This window comes from Hypomesus nipponensis, chromosome 27 (genome assembly GCF_054491055.1).
Source record: "Hypomesus nipponensis isolate SF chromosome 27, ASM5449105v1, whole genome shotgun sequence".
NCBI classification, from domain to species: domain Eukaryota; kingdom Metazoa; phylum Chordata; class Actinopteri; order Osmeriformes; family Osmeridae; genus Hypomesus; species Hypomesus nipponensis.
In genome coordinates, this window is record NC_140387.1 from 1,603,498 (window position 1) to 1,620,135 (window position 16,638).

General features: G+C 52.2%; 1 protein-coding gene across 1 annotated transcript in view; it reads left to right on the plus strand.

Moving 5' to 3' along the window:
- rxraa (retinoid X receptor, alpha a) overlaps window positions 1–16,638 on the plus strand; it is a 75,142-nt gene that overhangs the window by 20,585 nt on the left and 37,919 nt on the right. Inside the window, exon 2 of the mRNA XM_084693404.1 lies at window positions 6,084–6,197. Coding sequence (XP_084549530.1) covers window positions 6,084–6,197 — 114 coding nt within the window. The remainder of the gene's footprint in view (window positions 1–6,083; window positions 6,198–16,638) is intronic.

The window sequence follows — 16,638 nt, forward strand, 5'->3', positions numbered from 1 at the left end:
AGAGAGGCAGAGAGACAGGCAGAGAGACAGGCAGCGAGACAGCTACTCAGATGTCAAGCTCCTGGTTGATGTTTTCCTCCTTGTTTGATGAGGACCCTGAGCAGCATGTCTAATGAGCCCACCTGCCTCCCTGCCGGCCAGGCCCGGCTCTGGCTCTGGCTCTGGCTCTGAGGCTGTGGCAGATCCTCCCGTCCCAGGGAGAGGGGGGGGGGGGGAGGGGGTGGAGCTGCTGACAGAGCGGGGGGAAGGTTGGAGGCCGGCCTTGTTGAGGAACAGCTTCAGGGCAGGACAGCCTCCAGACAAGACTGGAGTGCAGAGTTGGGAGAGCACACAGGCCCGGGAGATGATGGGTGTGTGTGTGTGTGTGTGTGATGATCACTCATGCTCTTTCATGAATAGTGATTAGGGTGTGTGTGTGCTAGTGTGTGTGTGTGTGTGTGCGTGTGTGTGTGCCGTGCGGGCGCAGCACAGAGGTAATTGTGAGTAGTGAGAGACTGCCGGCTGTGATCATTGTTCTGAGTGAAAAACAAACACGAGCTTCGTAGAGAGATGCTGTCCCTGACGAATCACAGCGCAGCGAGAACACGAGCTTCGTAGAGAGAGGCTGTTCCTGACGAATCACAGCGCAGCGAGAACACGAGCTTCGTAGAGAGAGGCTGTTCCCGACGAATCACAGAGCAGCGAGACACATCGGCGCTGGCGCTAACATCGACATCATCGCTTGTTTGTCACAGCTGCACACGCCAGCAGGAGGAAGGAAATCCCAAAGACTTGTTAGTAATCCTCTCACTGACTCTATTAACGTTTAAATACATTTAGCAGGGAAATCCAGGATATCTTGGTAAAGGGATGGGTTTAGCTCGGTGGTCAGAGCAGTTTCAGGAGGTCAGTCAAGGTGAAAAGTCTACTAAACAAGCGCCACTTTTTAAAGATTCTGGATGCGTGTTTAGAGTGTGAGTAATGAGTAGGTATTTCCTTGGGGATTGATAAAGTGAGCTGAGTCGACTATTGTCGTGGGGAGGAATAAGACAAAGAGGCAGCCACCTAAGATGTCGGAAGGTGATTGACATTTACGCAGGTTGCCACGGCGACGGATGGCTCCACTGAGGGTTCTTGCATCCCCGTGGGGGGGGGTATTTTTTATTTTATTAGATTCTTTTTATTTTTACGAACGACCTTTGACCTTGGGCATGGACGCTGCTTGGCAACGCCGCACAATAGCCATCTCCTGATTGGACGGCGCAGCCTATTGGCTCTGCGGTCCCGACCCTGCCCTCTGATTGGAGGAACGCCCGCAAATGAGATGAGCCTGCCTCCCTGTGGCCTCTGTATCACCACAGAAGAAGAAACTGTGTTTTGTTTGCGTAGCGTCTTGTCATTTAGTCTTTCATTAGTGAGGCTGCAGGGCTGTGTGTGTGTGTGTGTGTGTGTCATTATCACGCTGTCATTGTCCTTCATTAGCACCAGCACTTTCATTTCATTAGAAGAGTCTATACCCAGACCTGGCTTTCATTAGTGCTGGGATGTAAAGACTGTTTGTTCATTAGCTGCCCGTATCTGGAATAATGAAACCCTCCTGTGATTAACCCCCCTCCTCCTCCACCCCCACACCCAGATCCCTGCTAAAGATGATGCTGCTCGGCTGTTGGCCCTGTTTGATTGTTAAAGCCAACGAGATCTCTCTCCGTTCTCTCTATCTCTCTGTCTCTCTCTCTGTCTGTCTCTCTCTGTCTCTCTTTCACTCTCTCTCTCTCCCTCCCTCTTTCTCTCTCCCTCCCTTCCTCGCTCTGTCTTTCTTAAAGTTATTGAAGCCAATGAAATCCCTCTCTCTTCTTCTCTCTGTACATGTAGAACTGTAGATGATTGTGGACTCTCCTGACTAACAGGAAGTCCAGGCTGATGCAGGGTGCTGCACATCCTGTCTCACTACGGTGCTCACTGTTCTCAGCTGCAGGCCTGTGTGTGTGTGTGTGTGTGTGTGTGTAGCATGCCCAGGCAGCATTTGGATCCCAGACTGGAGTGGTTCTCTGTCCCATGGGAACACTGTTCCTGTAGACACACTGAAGCAGGGAGGGTTTTTTTCCAGGCTCCTGTCCGCTCGGTTTAGCCCTGATTCTGCAGGAGCCCGAACTGACTGTGAGCTGGACCTCACATGCTAACACAGTAATGTTGGGTGACATCACTCTGGGCCCTATGGCGTCTGGCATTGTCCGCCCTTCACGAGTTATACAACCAGGAACTTGAGACGTGATTCGCTCAGGCAGGTCTGGGCTATGCCAGATGGACCAATCAACGTCTTCCGTGTGAACTGGGCCAATAAGGTGCGGCCTGGTGTGCCTGGAAAGGGATTTAGTAACCGGGAGGCTGTCTGGTCTTCTGTTTTGGACGGAAAGCGGGTTACCGTGCGTCACGTTTCACAAGTTAACTCCCAAACTAAATGTGTCCTTCAAACGTGTTCGATTGCTTTCATAGCCTGTTTTATTGTGACTTGTTGAATGTGATCCCAGCTAATCTGCTGGTTCAGACTTGCTCTGGAACCTTCCATCACCCTAATCAAAGAGGGGAGGAATGCATTTGACAGGCACGGGCCTTCCGCCCCCAAACACACACACACACACACACTTATAAAGGTGCACACACACATTCGCACATCCTTAACCACACTGTTGCACACACATTCTTTCTCTCTGTCTGTCTCCCTCCTTCTCCATCAATCTTTTTTTCTCTCTTTGTTTCTCTCTCTTTCTGTCTCTATTAATCTTTATCTCCCTCCCTCACTCTGCCTGTCTTTATCTTTATTTCTCTCTCTCTCTCTCTCTCTCTCTCTCTCTCTCTCTCTCTCTGTCTCTCTGTCTCTCTCTCTGTCTCTCTCTCTGTCTCTCTCTGTCTCTCTCTGTCTCTCTCTCTGTCTCTCTCTCTGTCTCTCTCTCTGTCTCTCTCTCTGTCTCTCTCTGTCTCTCTCTGTCTCTCTCTGTCTTTGTCTCTGTCTCTCTCTCTGTCTCTCTCTCTGTCTCTCTCTCTGTCTCTCTCTCTGTCTCTCTCTGTCTCTCTCTGTCTCTCTCTGTCTTTGTCTCTCTCTCTCTCTCTGTCTCTCTCTCTGTCTCTCTCTCTGTCTCTCTCTCTGTCTCTCTCTCTCTGTCTCTCTCTCTCTCTCTCTGTCTCTCTCTCTGTCTCTCTCTCTGTCTCTCTCCCTGTCTCTCTCTCTCTCTCTCTCTCTCTCTCTCTCTCTCTCTCTCTCTCTCTCTCTCTGTCTCTCTCTCTGTCTCTCTCTCTGTCTCTCTCTCTCTTCTGACCAGGACAAGTGACAGTGTCCCAGACGGTTTATCATGGGGAACTAATTCAATATCCCTGTGCCTGTTTTAAATGTCATTCTTTGAGCTCATCGGTTGTGACATGTTTTTCATGGTGGAAATAAAAGCGCTTTATTGAGCTGGGAAGGGTGTGTGTGCATGTGTGTGCATGGGGGGGACACAAACACCCACACACCGGGCCCAGTCCCCCCTCCATGTTTACTGGAAATCTAAAGGTCTTCCCGAGGAAACAAATCAAGATGGGATCTGAGAAGCTCTGGATGCCTCTGTGATCCACTCTCCTGCCTCTACCAGCACAGCCTCCTCTCCTGCCTCCACCAGAACAGCCTCCTCTCCTCCCCTCCTCCTCCCCACAGCCTCTCTCCTCCCCTCCTCCTCCTCTACACAGCCTCTCTCCTCCTCTCCTCCTCCTCCTCTCCACAGCCTCTCTCCTCTCCTCCTCCTCCTCTACACAGCCTGTCTCCTCCTCTCCTCCTCCTCCTCTCCACAGCCTCTCTCCTCTCCTCCTCCTCCTCTCCACAGCCTCTCTCCTCCTCTCCTCTCTTCCTCCTCTCCACAGCATCTCTCCTCCTCTCCTCCCCTCCTCCTCCTCTCCACATCCCCCTCCCCTCCTCTCTCAAAGTTAGCTAGAGTTGATCCCTGGCATGGTTGGTGTGGTGGAAACCGTAGTTGGGCCTCTGGTCAGTGTTGCCAACTGAACGACTTTTCACCTTCCCTAGCGACTAAAAATCGTAGTTTGTAGAAGTAGATCGGTAACTGCACCTCCATGCTCTCACGGCCACTATATGTGACATTGCCACGTAATCTAGCGACTTTCAGCAATATTTCAGAGAGCTGATTATATGGCAGCGCTGCCTCTGGTGTCAGTTTGAGGGGTCATACCATGAGTCGGTTGTCGGCGCTGGCTGGTGTATCGACTTCTGATGGGTTCGCGGGGGGGCCAGAGCGGGGGCAAGAGGGGGGGGGGCAGCCACTATATTGACTGATGTCAACTGATGTCCCTCCCTCTCTCTCTCTCCCTCTCTCTCTCTCTCTCCCTCTCTCTCGCTCTCTCTCTCTCCCCCTCTCTCTCTCTCTCTCTCCGCTCTACTTTTATCGTCCTCTTCGGAGTGGTGCTTCACTCCAGGCAAGGTTGCTCTCAATGTTCTCGAGTATGTTTTGATAGTCTGATCAGCTAATATGTTGCTGGGAATGTTTATTAAAAACTATTTTTTTTTATAAATCCAGTTAAAATCTTTAGGCTCTGACAAACAACCCAACTGATAAAATATTTGAAACTCAAACGGTGGACGAGGGGTGTCACGATACCAAAAATTCACTAGTCGGTGCCGATACCAGTAAAATAACACGATTCTCAATGCCAATTTCGATACCTTGGTAAAAAAAAGGATTTTCTAAGATTCCATGTACTTGAACTTGAGACATGAACTTATTTATACAAATATTTGGAAGAATAGCTAAATGTCATAAGACATACAAAACATGTGCAACAGAGCATAGCACAACATAATACAGTGCAATCAAGCCATTCAGCTAACAAGATGAACAAGATGAGTTTACCTTCTAACCATGACAGATTAAAAAACTGAAAAAGTGCATTCGTCTGTGTTTTGTTATTTTAGCATCGAAAGGTATCGTAAGTATCGGTTCTCGTGACATCCCTACGGTGGACCTTCCTTTAACAGTGAGAAATGCTTATGAAGTGATCTGCTGTATCTAAGTTCCTGAGTGACCTCTGCTGTGAGTGATGGGGTTCTCCCCTCCTCCATTAACCATTAAGGATGAGGGGCTGGTGGTGTTCTGGTGGTGTTCTGGGGGTGAGGGAGGGGGTGAGGGAGGGAGGGGGTGAGGGAGGGCTGGGATGGGAGGGCTGGGGGGGTAACAGAACACTCAGTTGCCCCATTGTGCCAAAGAATGACCTCCCTGTTGAGTGTGACCTCAGTGAACCCTCTGACAGGACAGCCTTCCCCCCTCTGAGAGGACAGCCTCCCCCCCCCCCCCCGGGCATCCAGGCTTTATTTGGCATTTTGCCCACTCAGAGGTCCCAACCTCGGCTCTCTGGAGCCCCCTGCGGCCCCCAGGGAGGAGCCCCTCTCCTGGTCACCTGGCCTCAGGCACAGCCAGGGCGGAGGAGCTGACAGCACCAGCGACCTGGTCTCCTCCTGGCGGGGGCCGGGGGGCAGGGGTGGCCGGGGGGGCCAGGGAGGGTCACTCACACGGGGGGGGGGGGGGGGGGTCAGGCACAGAGCTGTAAATGTGAAAGGTTGGCAGGGTGTTCTCGTGGTAGGGGAGGAAGAAGAGAGGAGGAGGAGGAAGAGAAGGGAGAGGGGAAGAGGAGGAAGAGGAGGAAGAGAAGGGAGGAGGAGGAGGGAGAGAAGGGAGAGGGGAGGAGGAGGAAGAGGAGGAAGAGAAGGGAGGAAGGAGAGAAGGGAGAGGGGAGGAGGAGGAAGAGAGAAGGAAGAGAAGGGAGAAGGGAGGAGGGAGAGGGGAGGAGGGGGAGGAGGAGGAGGAGGGAGTGTTCGCCCTAAGTGTTCAGTAAAGGGCACATGTACCTGCTGTATGGACAGCATCCTAGCCCTGTCTTCCACAGCATCTCTCCAGCCAGCAGCCTTGACCTCTACTGCAGGATCAGTGTTAGAAAAACCCTGTTGGCTTGTTCTAATGAACTCTCTGTCTCTTCTCTCCTCCCCTCCTCCGCTCCTCTCCCCTCCTCTCCTCCTCTCCCCTCCTCTCCCCTCCTCTCCTCTCCTCCCCTCCTCTCCTCCCCTCCAGGGTTCCTCAAGCCTCAGTGTTCGTTGGCTCCGCCCCCCCAGCGAGGACGAGCTGGTGATGTGTGTTCCTGTTTCAGTGGCATGTGTCACCTCCACCAGCGGCGGCTCTCCACAGGTAACCATGCCAACCGCCCCTCACTGTCACCGACACGCGCGCACACACACATACACACACACACACACACACACCACACGGGACTGTCTTATCAGACCATCCTGGTTTGATATACGGACTGATATAAGGACTAACAACATTTATGTATCTTTATATCTTTTTATCTAAAGTTAGTAGGCCATTACCTGGCCACCACATCAAACAGCACACTATCTTGACTAAGATAACACACTCTGATTCGAGACTTGTTTAAAGTACAGGCCTTGATAAATGTTTAATGTATGAAAGGTGGCGAGGCAGAACGATGTAGCGTGTTTCATCTGGGGACACAACACGTTCCACTACAGTCATGTGTCCACCCTGGAAGATACAGCCTGTTCCCACACTAGCGCTACACATCCACACTAGCTCTACACATCCACACTAGTGCTACACATCCACACTAGCTCTACACATCCACACTAGCTCTACACATCCACACTAGATCTACACATCCACACTAGCTCTACACATCCACACTAGCTCTACACATCCACACTAGATCTACACATCCACACTAGCTCTACACATCCACACTAGCTCTACACATCCACACTAGCTCTACACATCCACACTAGCTCTACACATCCACTCGGACTGACACTAAACTGTGAACCTACGACCCTCCATTGGCAACAAATACTTTTCAGGGACAAGTCTTGGCAAGATCTGTGAAGTACACTGAGTGGATCTGTGTAGTTAGAGAACTGTACAATACAGAAGAGTGTAAACCGTTGCTCCTCTTAGTGCTCCAGTTCTTTTAACACCCAGAACATGTTTGAACACGGGGCACATCAGACTGTTATCTGTGCCTGGTGGACCTCCTCGTGATGGAGGGGGCGGGGGGGGGGGGGTGAAACTTGTGTTGTTTTGTCTTTGTTAGCTCTGAGGGATCATTTGCAAGCTGTTAAATGTTGTCCATGATATCAGAGAGACAAATAGAGAGAGAGAGAGAGAGAGAGAGAGAGAGAGAGAGAGAGAGAGAGAGAGAGAGAGAGAGAGAGAGAGAGAGAGAGAGAGAGAGAGAGAGAGAGAGAGAGAGAGAGGGAGAGAGACAGACTTTTTGCAGGGCCTCTGTTGGGACTGTGAAGCAGTCTAGTGTTTGAGAGTGAAGCAGCAGTGTTGGATCAGGCTGGACACCTCCTCCCCTCCCTTCCCCTCCTCCTCCCTGCTCCTCTCCCCTCCCCTCCTCCCCGTCCTCCTCCCTCCGCCTGCTCCTCCCTCCCCCTCATCCTCCTCCTCCTGCTGCTCCTTCTCCTCCTCGTCCTCCTCCTCCCTCCTCCTGCTCCTCCTGCTCCTCCTCCTCCTTCCCGCTCATCATGGATCTAATTATAGAACGTGTTTCTGTAAGTCTGACATCCAACCAATGGCTCAGACGGTCATCTGTTCCCCTCTCGCTGTCCTCCAATCCCTCGTCCACCGCCCGCCTGCTTGACGAAGCAGTGCATTCTGGGAAGGCTGGCGAGTCTCTCCTGGGGAGTAGCGTGTGGCAATTGGCTGAACTCCACGCCGCACGCTGATGTGGCCGGGCCTTGGGTTTCCGTGGTTTCACGTCGTAGAGGAGTTCTCGAAAACGAACCCTCAAACTGGAGAGAGACCGTGAGAAACAGCGTCCAGGCCCCGTGCTGCAAGACATTTTCAAATCATTTTGTTCAAACTTTTTTTGGTGAGAAAAAAAACAACTATATTTTTCGAAGAGAACACCCCCAAAAAAAGACAGGAGGAGAAAGAAAAAAAAACTTTTTTTTTTCTTTTTTTTGCAGGGGAAAAAAAGGGGGGGGGGGCTGGGGGAATGTGTTGAATGAAGTGAGAGAGGGAGAGAGAGGGAGAGTATTAAAAAACTGGTCTTTTTGAAAAGATCCTCACAATGCAGGACTTGTGCTGGGCCTGGGCCGCTCCTCGCAGAGCGCAGCGGAGGAATGGAAAAGATTATCCACAGGAATGTCTGGGGTGCCCTCAAACAGAGCAGGCCGCTCGGCTGGCCAATGGGAGAGAGCCCTGCCGCTCTGCTGGCCAATGGGAGAGAGCCCTGCCGGGCGGAGGGCTAATTTTTTCCTGATGAACTCAGGCTGCTGCCACACAATGCTGTCTGATTGCCAGAGCTGAACTCTCATATGGTCTGTGTTTGGTGGGCCCAAACGACAAGACCAATTCTGTCCCGGGGAGGGGGAGGAGGGGGAAGAGGGGGAGGAGGGTGGTGTTGTAGCTGATGATTGCTGCTGGCATCTTTCCTTGTAGATTTCATTAGTGTCTGTAGCTAGTGCCCTCAAACAACATCAGGGCCTCTGTCTGTCTTCCTGTCTCTCTGTCTTCCTGCCTGTCTGTCTGTCTTCCTGCTTGTCTGTCTTCCTGTCTGTCTGTCTGCCTGTCTTCCTGCCTGTCTTCCTGCCTGTCTTCCTGTCTTCCTGTCTTCCTGCCTGCCTGCCTGTCTTCCTGTCTGTCTGTCTTCCTGTCTGCCTGTCTTCCTGCCTGTCTGCCTGTCTTCCTGTCTGCCTGTCTTCCTGCCTGTCTTCCTGTCTGCCTGTCTTCCTGTCTTCCTATCTGTCTGTCAGTCTGTCTGTCTTCCTGTCTGCCTGCCTGCCTGCCTGCCTGCCTGCCTGCCTGTCTGTCTGTCTGTCTGTTAACCAGCCCCCCTCTGCCTGCTACCACAGCAGATTGACCTTGCCCTCCTGGTATACGGTTGGCCTTTGATTAATCGTTCTTTATTGACGTCCTTTTGGTTAAACAAGCAGCAATTACAGTGAAAGCCAAGGCCTATTAGCGCTCGCCGCGGTCTGTAGCTGACTTCATTACTGCGCCTCAGAATCCTCTCGCCGCCTTGTGAAGCCTGCCAATTAATTTGGAACCAATTTACTATTCAGAGGACTTGGACAGAACCAGACCGGCCTCTCTAGCTAGACCAAAACCTGCAGAAAGCAGAGGAGGAGGGGAGAGAGGGAGTGTGTGTGGAGGCGGTTTATGTGGTGTATGTGTGTGCGGGGGCGTGTGTGGTGTGTGTGTATGTGGTGAGTGTGTGTATGTGGTGTGTGTGTGTGTGTTCCTGTGAGTCTTGAGCAGGGCTGCTCTGCTAGTAAAGATGCCATGTGGTTCTGTGAAGAGGGAGACTCTGTTAGCAGACCGCAGTCCACACAGCGAGTCTGGAGGAGGGGCCTAGGGGGGGAGGGGCCTGGGGGGGTCCTGGGGGGGACAGGGGGGCCTGGGGGGGACAGGGGGGCCTGGGGGGGACAGGGGGGGCTGGGGGGGAGGGGGCCTGGGGAACAGGGGGGGCCTGGGGGGGAGGGGGCCTGAGGGGGCTCCCGGCTCCTCGTGTTTCCCAGAGTGGGGTCTCTCAGAGGTGAGGGGGGTCTGATGTTTGCTGGTGGACTGTCAAACTCTGATTGGTCATTCTGAGTGGTTGCTGTCAGCAGACACTTTTTGAAAAAAAGTTTTGGGAAAACCTAGAAACTTTTTTTTGTGCTTCCCGAAAAAGTTACCTTTTCTTTCTAGGGTGAATTTTGAAAAAAAAAAGAAGTTATGATAAAGTCAAGTTATGAAAGGCCTGATTGGTCAGATGTTTGCTGGGTGACTGTCAAAGTCTGATTGGTCATTCTGAGTGGTCGCTATCAGACAGTGTTTAGAAAAAAGTTGTGAATTTTTTTTCGGTGTCGTGTTGTGTGTGGATAAAAGTGAAAAAATTCATGATCGGACGAAAACGTGAAACATTTTCAAAAATGAGTTATTTTTGAAAAACCTTTCCCTTTTTTTTTTTTTTTTTGGGGGGGGGGGGGTTGTAGAGGGGTAGGACCTCCTCCAGAACCAGGCGCTGGTCTGGCCTGTGTCATCTCAGGATAAGCTCTGCCAGAACTCTCTCCTAATTGGTTGTTTAAATTCATGGTGTGCGATGTAGATAGAGGAGCACACTGGCTCGGATCCCAACGTCAACAGCCTACACCCTTTTTCTGCAATGTTGCGCTAAATCCCTTGTCTAAAAAAGACCCCCCCCCCCACACCAAGTTTTCAGCCTGGGGATGGTGGAGGGTGAAGATGAGAATCATCCAAGTGGGGTGATCTCATTCAGGCTGAATCTGAATCTCTGTACTGGAGGAACACTGGGACCGGCCTGGACTCCTGCCTTCATCATGCCTCTGTTGTTTAGGCATCGTCAGGCCGGCCAGGGAGAAATCCAGCGTCTAATTGGAAACAGCCTCGTCCCAGACCCGGGCTGTAAATCCAACATCAGGCGGCCTGATAGGACAGGACAGCAACGGGGCAGGATAGATGTACTCTTGATCTGAAAATGTGTTTGGTTTAAAGAAATGGCGTGTAAAGTTTGGAGTTGGTCTCGTTTCAAGTTCTCAATAGCCTTGATGTTTGCCAGAACACTAGACACAGTCTCCTGGCTGTGTTTAGCCTGTTCTTAAGACTTAAAAACCAACAGATACAGTATGTCTACCATCCATCCTTACTAGGGTTTAAAGCTTTAGTCCACCTACCTAGTTGTACCCAAACTACACAGTTGTAGGCCTACTTCAATATGAGTAGCCTCAGTCTGTGTGACCACAGTCTTTTTCAAGTAGTCATATGGGTTAGATGGCTGAGCGGTTAGGGAATCGGGCTATTAATCAGAAGGTTCTGGGTTTGATTCCTGGCCGTGCATAATGACGTTGTGTCCTTGGGCAATGCACTTCACCCTACTTGCCTCAGGAGGGAATGTCCCTGTACTTACTGTGAGTCGCTCTGGATAAGAGCGTCTGCTAAATGACTAAATGTAAATGTAATGTAGTCTCTCAGTTTGTCAATGTGCATCACCTCTGCCTGTCCCAGAATTCCCTGTCCTCCTCGATGTGAAGCATTTATTCATTTGAATGAAAGCATTTTAGTCCCAGTGCTCGCATATTTTGAACCGACACCGGGGTTTCCCGCAGAAAATGTGGTAAAAAGGTGGTAGGTTGGGGTGCTGCCGTCAGATTGGGGCACTCGATATTTGATAATGTGGCTACGGTGTACATTTGTTAAGTTGTCAACTTTAGAATTATTCATCGGTATAAATTTAGGGTGGGACGATAGGGACGTTAAGAATAGTGTGGGAGGTTTTTTTTGCTTCAAGAACCAGAGATGAGTTGGAAAAAATATTTTAAAATATTAAGTAATTTTTTTTCTCCCACGTACTCGCATATTCCTGTGGGAGTTAACCCTGGCGCGGGAGTGAGATTTACATCACGTGCTGAAGACTACATCTGAAAACTGTACTTCATTTCATCAATTAAACATGAATAACCAACATCTCATTCTGGAGGGCCTAAATCACCGTACAGTATGGTAATACTAGACTCAGCAGGGCTCCTTGGAAGATGTGGGTAAACTAATGAAGGACATGAATATGAATGAAAATGTACATCTTAACCCAGATACGTGTGTGGGGGAGCTGGGTTGAAGGTGTGTGTGTGTGTGTGTGTGTGTGTGTGTGAGTCCTGGCCTGAAAGTCACAGAGGCTAGTAGAGGCTGTTGTGTCGTCTCTCCTGGAGCCTCCTTACATCTGATAAACATGAGGAGTCCCAGCCTGTCTCTCCTCCTCCTCCCCTCCTCCTCCTCCTCTTCCCCTCCTCCTCCTCCTCTCCTCTATCTTCTCCTCTCCTCCTCCATCTCTTCCTCCTCCTCCATCTCTTCCTCCTCCTCCATCTCTTCCTCCTTCATCTCTTCCTCCTCCATCTCTTCCTCCTCCTCCATCTCTTCCTCCTCCATCTCTTCCTCCTCTCCTCCTCTTCCTCACACCCCAGATGAAGATGTTCAGTAGAATCCCAGATGAGCGTGGTGCCGCTCCTCTGCTGGAGACTGACAGAGGGAGCAGGGAGTTCCTGGGGAGGAGAAGCGGAGGAGGGCAACAGGCAGCACATTCACCCCTCAGAAAGCCTCCCTCCAGCCCCGAGTCACGACCTTGCTCTCGAGGACAGCGGTTGGAACCTAAATATAGTTACGCTCCTGATTTATAGGAATGTCATTTGTTGACTGGTCTGGTTTTTTCTTTGTCAGTTTTTCCTCATTTCCTCGTAATGACTGGAATCTGAGGTGGTTGTGTTGACCATCTGGAGCAGCTAACAAGAGGGGAGTTAGAGGCTTAGAGGCCAGGCCAGAGGAACAACACATTTCAGTGATTTATTTATCGATTTTTTATTTTCTTCCGGAACGATGCGAGCCTGCTGTGTTTCGCTTGTGTGGATGCAGCCTTGAGGTGCTTACTTAACTCTGAACAACAACAACCCCAAAAATATAAATAATGCAATAAATTTTTGGGCCATGCTAATGTTAGTGGAGTTGGTCTGGGTTGGCCTGGGTTAGTGGATTTGGCCTGGGTTGTGGGCTGAAAACATTTGGTTCTCACATGTAAAATGTTCTCAAGCTGCCAGCGAAAACATCATGTTCCCCTTTCCCCCCCTCTTCTCTCAGTAAACAACCGTTCTTGACTAATACTTATCATCTTTGTTTGAAATTCAGCCAGATAGGAAACTAAGGGAAGTGTGTTATTAAGTTTGCGCACTAAAAACAGCATTGCAACTGAACAATATTTCACCATCAAACCCTTCTGCTAGAATCTCCTCACTGGAGCAGAGAGGTTCCAGAATGTTCTTGTGTAGTGTTCCTCTGTCTCACTTGACCAGAGAGGGGTTCTAGAATGTTCTAGCGGAGTGTTCCTTTGTCTCACTGGAGCAGAGAGAGGTTCTAGAACGCTCTTTTGGAGCGTTCCTCTGTCTCACTGGAGCAGAGAGATATTCTAGAATGTTCCATTGGAGTGTGTCCCTTTGACTTTGAGTCTGTCGTGTTCTTGTTTGCTCGCTGGGCTGTGTGTAAGTGTGTGTGACCTGGGAGTTCAGATGTGTCAGAGGGGGGTGGGGGGGGCAGGAGTGTGTGTCCGTGTGGCTGCCTGCTTCCTCACCCTGGCCCCCACCACGGTCGACCTCTCCTGCTCTCCCCTCTGCATCGCATGGAGCCCTCGGCTGTTCCTCACTCCCAGACCCCCGAAGGAGTGGGAGAAAGGGGAGGTAGGCAGGGGCAGAGGAGGGGAGGAGGAGGGAGAGAGAGGAAGGAGGGGAGGAGGGAAGGAAGGAGAGGAGGAAGAGGAAAGGATAGAGGGGCGAAGAGGAGAGAAGGAGGGAGGAGACGGAAGGAGAAAAGAAGGGAGGGGGCTGTCAGTATTTTGATGCTAAAGCGATCAGATCCGCTTGGCATTATAGCCTGCTCTGCGTCAGGGAGAAGGGAAGGGGTGGGCTTGAGGGTGAGGGGGGGGGGGGGTTGTAGCGAGCGCTTGATCCGAATGTCACTGAAGCTGAGCTCATGAAGTGGAAGGTCAGAGACGGAGCACCTGCCACCCGGGTCGGAACCAGGCCTCACCCCTGCCCCTCCACCCCTCACCCCTCGCATCTATGCCCCAGCCCCTCCACCCCTCGCCGCTCACCTCACGAGAAAGGGCTGGGAGCTGGGGTGGAGGGTGGAGGAGGAGTGGGGGTTGTAGTAAGGGAGATTGTATGTATGCGTGTGTGTGTGTGTGTGTGGGGGGGGGGGGGTTAAAGCACTGACCTCTCAATGTCACATGTCTCTCCGCCCAGCAACAGGCCCACCCAAGTGTGCTAATGCGAGAGCAGTGCATTCTGGGATGGGAGAGGAGGAAAGGTTGGCAGTTTTCACGTGCGTCTCCTTAGAGGAGGGAGGGAGGGAGGCTAATGGAAATGTCTTGTTGGGATCCGGTTGTCCTGATGAGACTGCTGCTGCTGTGCTGCTGGAACTGAACCAGGCACAAAAGAACCAGGCACAACAGAACCAGGCGCAACAGAACCAGCCGCAACAGAACCAGGCGCAACAGAACCAGGCGCAACAGAACCAGCCGCAACAGAACCAGGCGCAACAGAACCAGGCGCAACAGAACCAGGCGCAACAGAACCAGCCACAACAGAACCAGGCACAACAGAACCAGGCGCAACAGAACCAGGCGCAACAAAACCAGGCGCATCAGAACCAGGCTCAACAGAACCAGGCGCAACAGAACCAGGCTTAACAGAACCAGGCGCAACAGAACCAGGCGCAACAGAACCAGGCGCAACAGAACCAGGCGCAACAGAACCAGCCACAACAGAACCAGGCACAACAGAACCAGGCGCAACAGAACCAGGCGCAACAAAACCAGGCGCATCAGAACCAGGCGCAACAGAACCAGGCGCAACAGAACCAGGCGCAACAGAACCAGGCGCAACAGAACCAGCCACAACAGAACCAGGCGTAACAGAACCAGCCACAATAGAACAGAACCACCCAACCACCACCACCACCCAGCCCCTTCTCACCCACCCTCCCCCTCCCTCCCACCCCTCTCCACGCCGCTCCCTCCCTCCCTCCCTCCCTCCCTCCCTCCCTCCCACCCCTCTCCCTCCCTCCCTCCCTCCCTCCCTCCCTCCCTCCCTCCCTCCCTCCCTCCCTCCCTCCCTCCCTCCCTCCCTCCCTCCCTCCCTCCCTCCCTCCCTCCCTCCCGCCCCTGAGTGCTCTGGGAACATGGGGACTGAGAGCAGGGGAACTGTTGCAGAATGCTAACCTTTCACACACACACACACACACACACACACACTTATTCTCAGTGGATGGGCTCTGTTATAGCCAGTGTGTGTGACAGAGCGAAACAAATCCCACAGGGCCATCATGACCACCAGGCCACTACAGCGTCTGACATTGAGCTAATTGACTGACGTGACCATGTGATGAAGTCAACATGGGAGAGAGGGAGAGTGGGAGAGAGGGGGAGGGAGAGGGGGAAGGGGGAGGGGGAGAGGGAGCGGAGGACAAGAGAAAGTCAAACCGCTCGGCTAGTTTTGTTTTTGACCAGATGTGAGGTTTTGTTTGGTCAGGCCTTGGTGAGTCAGCAGGGAAGATATTTCAGTCTGATTTTTGGGTTGAACAAACTTCAGAAGTAGACGACCTAGAATATCTCCCTCCGATACTTACTCCAGAGCCGCCATAATCTGATCACTTTCCCTGGCCCTGCCGTCGCCCCCACAGCCAATCACAGCCAATCACAGCCAATCACAGCAGGAGGACTGGAGCGACCACACACCAAGGCCCGTCGGAGTGTTCCTACTGCCAGAGACAAACACAACACCAAGACGGAAAACAAGCTTCTCTCCTCCTCTCTCTCTTCCTCTCTCTCCTCTCTCCTCCTCTCTCTCCTCTCTCCCCCTCTCTCTCTCCTCTCTCCCCCTCTCTCTCTTCTCTCTCCTCTCTTCTCTCTCCTCCTCTCTCCTCTCTCTCCTCCTCTCTCCTCTCTCTCCTCTCTCCTCCTCTCTCTCCTCTCTCCCCCTCTCTCTCTCCTCTCTCTCCTCTCTCCTCCTCTCTCCCCCTCTCTCTCCCCCTCTCTCCTCTCTCCTCTTCTCTCCTCCTCTCTCCTCCTCTCTCCTCTCTCTCCTCTCTCCTCTCTCCCCCTCTCTCTCCCCCTCTCTCCTCTCTCCTCCTCTCTCCTCCTCTCTCTCCTTTCTCCCCCTCTCTCTCCCCCTCTCTCCTCTCTCCTCCTCTTTCTTCCTCTCTCCTCTCTCTCCTCTCTCCCCCTCTCTTTCCTCCTCTCTCCTCTCTCTCCTCTCTCCTCCTCTCTCTCCTCTCTCTCCCTCTCTCTCCTCTCTCCTCCTCTCTCTCCTCCTCTCTCTCTCCTCCATGGGGGGAGAAAGCTGCACATCTTCCGCCCAGGAAAGAGCTACGTGACTCTGTAGACGAGAGCAGCTCTCAACTGAACTGTTATGAAACCATTTGGTTTCTTCTGAACATTTTGTCCCCGTATGTTGATGCTCTTCTGGTAAAAATGTCGGATCTCAATGGGATTGTATGACAGGAGCTTCCAAGATGAGAGTAGGAACCCACCTAAGCTTGCTTGGTGGTTTTACAGTTTACTGCAGCCTTGTTTTGATTTTGTTGGATGCACATGCGTTTAAGTGTGTGTGTGTGTGGTGTGTGTCTGAGTCTGTGTTGTGTGTGGTGTGTGTCTGAGTGTGTGTTGTGTGTGTGTGTGTGTGCACCTGCACCGGCACAGCCTCCAGTCCTTCTCGCTTAGAAACTGGACTACTGTTACTCTGCATGGGTCCATACTGGTGAGGCCCCCAGCCCTGCCCCAGCCCCAGCCCCTGCCCCAGCCCTGCCACAGCCCCTGTCCCAGCCCTGCCCTGCCACAGCCCCAGCCCCTGTCCCAGCCCCTGCCCCTGCCCTTCCCCTGTCCCCAGGTTCACCCCTCCGTCCTGCCCCAGCCAGGCATCCCTGGTCCTGGCCTGTTACAGAAATAGCACCGGGCCTGAAGTCGTAGCAGCTGCCTGCAACCCGAGCCGAGGATGAGCGTTGATCTGTGTTTATTTAACACCTCCCCAGTACCTGGTTCCATCTGTTGGCCAGTGATGTGCTGGGC